The 7,726-nt window shown below is 30.8% G+C and overlaps 1 protein-coding gene across 1 annotated transcript; it reads right to left on the bottom strand.

Annotated features, from left to right (window-relative positions):
- Positions 1-2,232: 2,232 nt before the first annotated feature.
- On the bottom strand, positions 2,233-3,910 carry LOC108825797 (uncharacterized). Its single transcript, XM_018599148.2, has 2 exons — positions 3,755-3,910; positions 2,233-3,008 (listed from the first exon to the last, which is right to left on the bottom strand). Exons 1-2 carry the CDS (start codon positions 3,812-3,814, stop codon positions 2,397-2,399), a joined length of 672 nt encoding a protein of 223 aa, XP_018454650.1. The 5' UTR covers positions 3,815-3,910; the 3' UTR covers positions 2,233-2,396.
- Between the last annotated feature and the right edge of the window lie 3,816 nt (positions 3,911-7,726).

Below are 7,726 nucleotides of genomic sequence, written 5' to 3'. Positions count from 1 at the left end.
ATGAAGGGATTCATCCCACCAGGAAAGATTGACACTTATTTGCAACACATGATTACCGCGGTTCCACTTACAGACTCAATAACTTTTTTGGTTCTAATAGCAAGAAGGTGTATATATCGGTTCCCGATCCAGACGTGACCATTGCTTTCTCATGGAACTCTGTTCTCTCTGATCTCAAAGACAGTTTGGTTCGGTTTCCTGAAGACCGATTCCGTTTCCATGGATATGAAGAGTTTGAAGCGGCCTGTGGCCTCGGAGGGGATCTATATGGTGAGCTCTCTCAGATTTTATGGTTTTGCACTGGTTTTGTTTAGATGGTGTTATGTTTCAATCTTAGCTGTTTAGGTTTAATTAGATAGCCCTTGGTTGTTTAGTACGTAGATGGTGAAGTCCTGATTTATTTTATTTTTAATTTTTTGCAGATTATATTGGTCACATTAAACTGGTGAATGAGCAGATTCTGAATGAAAGTCTTGTGCTTGATGAAGTCAAGATAGCTTCTTCGCGGCGGATTTTGTATCATGTTTAGACACATGAGTAAGTTCTTCTTACTGTTTATGATCTATACATATACATTTTTTGCTTATCACATGAGTCAGTGGTCATGTGATGAAGCTCTACATATGGGACAAGGCCGTTACAGAGTTCTGTGAGAAGTTTAAAGCGCTTGGAAAACCTCAAACTGTTATTCTGGTGACAACTGTGAATCCAAAATGTTTTGGAGGTTAGTATTGCCTGAATTTGGTTATGGTTTATAGATGTTAGTAAGCTGCGTGAGGAACATGTTTTAGACAGGGTAGGTGTTAAATAAGACATTGTTTATAGCCTGATTGTTTGATTAATTTATTTTTGTTTAGTATGGAACATTGGTTATATTGCAGGTGCCTTAACTCTGTCGTCTCTATCATCCTGACATGTGGTTTTGATATGGATGTTCAGCCAACCAGGGAATATCTGGCTTGGTATGTGATCATTTGTTGATTTGGAACGTCTACTTCAATCCACCGAATCTCTCATCTTACATGAAGAAGGAAGAGGCAAAGGTACAATATATCATGCTTTTACACATACGTTATGCCGGCTTTAGTTATTTATGATCTTGGTGACAATTTTTATTACATACTAAACAAATGTTGTCAGAGTTATGATATATAAAACATGACCAGACTGTCTGTCTACTTGAAATGAAATGTGTTAGCAACCTTCTTGACACCAAGCTAATGTTTAATGAAATTTAATTTTGCTGCAATTAATATGTCATTTTTTCCAGTTTTGATTGTTTGCTAATACTTTTGTATAAATTATATGCTAGCTTTGAGTGAGTGATGCTTACAAGAACTGGAGAGCGGTTGAACCGATGGAGGAAACAAGCTTGAAGAGCCATTTTTGTCAGATTACATTTCATCGAGTTCTGAAATGCAAATTAAACGTCAAAGATTTTGTCAGATTACATTTGATGATGTCTCCAAGTAAGCTATATATGCACGAATCGAAGATGAAAATATATTGACGAGCAAAGTGCGTTGTCTATCTTTTTGTAATTTTTTTCTCAACCAATAATAGGAATCCTAAATAACACTTTAAGATCGTACTATTATTATAAAACAGAACGAGCAGTGGACAACATATACATACATATGTTAGACAAATAGCATAATTAGGTCCCATAAATTTTAAACCAACAAAATGGAAAAAAGCTAACCAAACAAAATATATAATACCCACAGAAAATGAGGGTTATAAACATAACGTATATTAAAAACTTTATTTATGATCAAAAACATATATGTAGTACTGGTATCTTAATGTAACCTTAAAGCTATTAAAAATCACTTGCAAAAGATAATATAAACTCAAATAATCTTAAAACTATTAAAAATTACTTATAACAGAAAATATAAATTCAAACAATAAATATATCACATTCTGAGCGGACCGACTCTAGTATTATCATATAAATTTCCACTTGATCAAAAAAAGGAATAAATCATATAAATTTCCAAAGGCTATAATTGATGCGGCTTCGTATATTCCACCACCACCATCAGAAGAACAGAAGAAGAAAGTATAAAGATGTAACAACCAATCCTCTTCCAATGAATCAATCTACTTATCAAGAAGAGAGCTGATGATAAACTGCTTTAAAAAAAATGTTCTTTCCGACAACAAAGCTGCAAGATGAGACTGCAGAAGTTGGGATCAAATTTAAACCAATACAATGGAGTCCAAAGCTTTATAAACTAGATGAGTACTGTGTTATTTTCATCATCAAATGTAATGTATCACAACAGCCAAACCAAATCTTCCAATAACAATTGCTTTATGTACAAATCACCTCTCATGCAGATATCAAACATATCATTCCACACTTTTTCTATAGTTTTTAATATATATTTTTACTTTCTAATAACATGTTCTTCTCCTGATCTTTGATCAATATGTTTGATCCATTTTCTCTTGTTGATGTTATCACTCTTCCCAGTGCTACTTGCTGCAGCCACATGAGCAATTTCTAGACCACCTGAAACCGGAAGAGTCACCGTTCTCACAACGTTCCGGTCGCTAAACGTTTTTGTCCAACTGAAACAAGACGTGCTTCTCCTGTACCCGCTTCTGCAGACCACGACCGCTCCTCTGCTACCAAACGCAGCGTTTCTCAAGACGTTTGCTGCAAAATCCTTTTGATCCCAATCAATTACCAAGAAATCGATTCCTTGTAGCTTCTGCATCGCCTTCTCTGAGTTTTCTTCTTCCTCGTTCATAATAATTGTCTCAGGCAAGGTGGAGCAAGATTGTTGTGTCATGGCTTGGAGATAAGCGGCTTCTGAACTTGCGTTTGGAACAATACAAATGTGTCTTGCGTTTGTGTGTTGACTTGCTACGTTTAACCCTACGCTTATGGCTATGGTTTCTCCTTTTGACCATGTTTCCACGATTAGAGTCGCGTTCCATCCTGCCGCCATAGCTGCCACTAGCTCTGCGGCTCCTGGCGTTCCAAGTTTTTCGCACTGCACAAATAGTTACCGGAAAATCAGCAACTTTATAAATTACAAACAAATGGGCAAGACGTGCAAAAATCAAATTTCTCTAATGCAATGTTTTTAAAACAATACGGAAATTAATCAGATAATTATTTGAATTATGGTTTAGTATAATCCAATTGCGTCGAATTTTTCTCATTCGCATTAGAGCATTATATAATGAATAAAAGCAAGCTTCTTATTCTAACATTCATTTTTAAACTTTAAATATATATTTAAAATATAGTAAATATATTATAGATAGTAAAATATAAAATACATGTAATTTAACATATTATAAAATATTACAATTAAGAAACATATAATGAAAATATCAAAAATTAATAAATTAATTTAGTAATTTTTATCTGGAAGTTTTTGGATTTGATCAAAACGAAATCTGGCTATATGTTAGTCATGGTTGAACCCGATCCCATTGTCGGTCCAGTTTTAAAACACATAGACACTGTTCTTTTTTTTTTTTTTTTTGAAAAAACATAGACACTGTTCTATTCTTATGGTATGTAAAAGAACGGTGCAAGGATCAAATTTTTCCATCTTGAGTCTGATTTGTGTGAAATACTGTCAAATTTGGAGGATTTGATTTTTGAGAAATGCATGTTGAAAGATTTAACGAAGCTCTCTTCATGAAAAAAGATTCGTTTCCTTCTCTTTTGTTTTACTAAAGAACTTTTAAACTTTGAGAACATGAACGGAAGAGATATGAGTTTTACCGATTTAACGGTGTCGATGTAAGCCTTTGATGCTGTTTCCGGTGACCAAATAAGTTTCATCTTCTTCTCCTTCTTCTTCTTTGTTTTAATTCTTTTGTGTTTCGTTTAACCTGGTCGTTGGGTCACACAGAGTCTAGCGTAAAACCTACAAACGATGTATGTTTTTATAACACAATCGACATAAGAAAAGTCTTGTTTGGATATTTTTTTGGGAGAAATATTCCGCGTAACGGCAGACAATGCCCCTTATACTTCTGGTTTTATTTTGTTGTTGCCCATACGTTATTGAAATAACGGCTACCACCCATCATAAGATTTTTTTTTTTTTTGGGTCAACAAGGTTCTTTTTGTTCTACAGCAAAATCTTAAACCAGAAATCTAAACTAATCTTCACTGTAACTTTTTATCCTAAATGATCACCATTTTTTTCTAAAACAAAAGTGTGATTTCTTTATTTTCTTGTAAATTTAATCAAATTTTAATACTTCACATGTAAATTAGTTACACTCTATAGTAAATAATATCAACATGTACAAAGTACTATACTAAACCATGTTAATACCATTTATTGCTTGTTCTTCATCTATCTATACGATTATTTGCGAAGTGATTTTTCGCAACGGAACTCTCACGTTAAAAGTTAGACTGGTTAATATCGTTTATACCCTTAATGAATAAACATATAAATTATTCATAAAATAAAAACGAATTTTAGTTTTATGATTAATTAACTGATTAAAATTAATAACGATAAGAATTATTCAAAATTTAAAAATATATTATAAAATAAAAAATTAGAGTGATTAATATTTTTATATCCTTAATGGATAAATATATAAATTACCTACAAAATAAAAACGAATTTATTTTTTATTACATAAGTAAATAAAATTAATAATGATAAGAATTAACCAAAATCTAAAAATATATTTTAAAATTAAAAAATTAGAGTGGTCGATATCATTTATACCTTTAATGAATAAAACATAAATTAAAAACAAAACAAAAAACTAATTTTCATTTTTTTGAATAGCTAAATTATTAAAATTAATATTAATAATAATTACCCAAAATCTAAAATATATATTAAAATAAAACGAACTTATATTAGTCATATTATTTTAATAAAAATATATATTATTTTTATTTCAATTTAAAGTTAAAATGTATTGATCCAACTATTACTTTTTGTAAGTAAATTTTTATTGTTTATGTTTAAACAGTATAGATGAGCAAAATATATGTAATGGAAATATAAATAATTGGAAAAATGAAAAATATAAACAAAATATAAGTAAAAATAAATGTATAAAAAAATGGTAACAAAAGTATAAGATTTCAAAATCAAAATTATTCGTAAAAAAATTATGTCTACATATACGGGCAAAACATCTATTCAGTGAAAATATTTACACTGTTCAATTAGTTAACTATTCAAATATATTTTTATAACTATTTCAAGTAATAATCCAAAATCGAAATGTTTCTAATTTCTAAGGTTACAGCTATCAGACAAATTGCAACAATAGTAACAAAAAAAAAAGAAATTTGTCAACCAATATCGACTGTTGTCTTTAACTAACATAAAAGGACTTTGTCTATCCTATATTCAAAAAGTCTGCAGTTGTGACTTCTGAGTATCGAGTAGTAACATTCCAAAAAATTGACATGGGAGGGAAGAGAACTTATGGGTTGAATCCGTAAGACACCGTAAAACTTGGGGTCTATAATTAATTTATACTGAAGATGATTTATTCTCTGATTCTATTTCTTGAGATATGTTGCGTTGTTAGTTCGTTGACATTAAACATTTTGTCCAGGAGAATCCGACGTGTGAGAGTTTTGGATTTGGATTATAACGTAGTTAGACTAATCAATCTCTAATTAGTAGTCGTAGCCGACTTAAAATTGTTATAATTAATAACGAAAAATATTTGAATTTTCAATTGATTGGTATAATAGATACTAAAATATCCCCAACCGAATTGACTCGGTACTATGTATATTAGCATTTCTATAAAATTATATATTCCACGTACTATGCAAGTTGGTTGTGTTTATTCTTCATCACTTAGACCTTTTTCATAACAAGATTTATTTTAAATTAGTGATAGATTTCCACCACCCACGTCCTTCGTTAAACCAGAATCAGACCGACTCTTCCGTCGCTGGTTTTGGATTTGGTCGGCTACTCGTTTTGGACACTTATTTTGCTAAAGAATCAATAAAGTTGATGATCCCATTCATACACAAACTTCCAAACCGGTTAGGCCAGCATCAAATATTGAAATACAACAGCTTTCTGTCGTTACGTACATTATCGATGATCGGTTAACGGCTTTTACCTAAAATTAACAACCGGTTTAAGACTTACAAAGTTTTTTTTTTGTTCACTAGACTTACAAAGTTTTTTTTTTGTTCACTAGACTTACAAAGCTTTTTTTTTTTTAACTCTGGATAATTATGCTATTACAAACTAAGAGAACGTTACAGACAATTTTACAGCCGACAATTCTACCCGTCACTGACTGCATCACCTCACCTGAACCACCCTATCGTATCCATGCCTGACGGTACTCTTTGCGCCATGCTCCAGAACCTCTTGTAAGCCTTCTCTCCCTTAATTTGCATAATTCCATCTTCACTGGAACTCGAAATCCAGACCTCCTGGTGTAAAAACATTAATGAACCCTTAGTCAAACCACTGGACCAAGGGGGCTTCCACCACTAGACTTACAAAGCTAAAATATGAAGTTCTGATCAAAGTAGAGAATATATCTTAACAAATAGAGATACAGAGGCAACATGATATATACAAATATAGTATTATTTGATATCATTTTCCTAAGCGGACGGTGACTCAAGGCTTATTACCTAAAACAACTAAGCGAACATATATACTAGTCCCTCTGTTTTTTAAAGATCCATGTTCTAGAAAAAAAAAATGTTTTAAAAAGATACATTTTTTACTTTTTCAATGTATTATTTAATGAAAATCTGTTAATTTCAAAAAAATTAATTGTATTTATTGGATTTTTATTGGTTAAAGGTTATGGAAAATTGTTATTCACAAAAATTAATGCATTTTTAATGTGATTTCTTAATATATGTGAAAAGTCTAGAATATATATCTTTAAAAAACAGAGGGAGTATTATTTAAACGATTTAGGCTTTTGTAAATAATAACATTATATTAAATGTATGTTATATATTATATTAAATATTATTATTAACAACTGATAAAATTTATATTATTTTATTTTTATAAGAATATTATAATTTATGAATAAAATTTATATATTATTTATTATTATAACATTATAATTGTGTAGGCGGTTTAGAAAGTAAGGTCACGGTCTGGCCTAACAATAACATCTAAAAGCGGCCTTGAACGATTTCTTGATCGCTGTTTGAACGAAGACCAGCTGTTTTACTTGGTCGTACAGTGTTGATGTAAGATGTTTCCTTCCCATTAAAGGCGTGACTAATGGTTTCTGTTACGTGGATGTTTCCATTTTGACATTTTCAAATGTAGATTCAAGATACTTATGTTAATTTTTAGGCCGGAAAAAATATCGGTAAATTTTGATTCAGTTTGTTATTCGTTTTTATTTGAACCAAAAAATTAGATATCTGTAATTCTACGAATCAAAATAAATATTGATATTCAGTATCCGTAAGAAACAAATCAAATCTCAATACTAATATTTTTAAAAACGAATATCCGATCAAAAATATAAAATTTTCTGAATATCCAGTAACCAAATATCCGGTGGTTACGAATCAGATTAGATAATTAATTATTCAGACCAGAAGACCATATCACAGACATCTACAAAAAAATTGGATATTCGATTCATGTCCACCCATATTAATTTCTCTGTAAGTTGCAAAATATATCTTTTTCCTTTTACAAAATCAATCTTGTAGTTGGATTAGATTACAAGAAAAACAGCCATTTTATACCTAACA

Source organism: Raphanus sativus, chromosome 9 (genome assembly GCF_000801105.2).
Source record: "Raphanus sativus cultivar WK10039 chromosome 9, ASM80110v3, whole genome shotgun sequence".
Lineage (NCBI taxonomy): Eukaryota > Viridiplantae > Streptophyta > Magnoliopsida > Brassicales > Brassicaceae > Raphanus > Raphanus sativus.
This window is presented reverse-complemented; position numbering and strand designations above follow the sequence as displayed.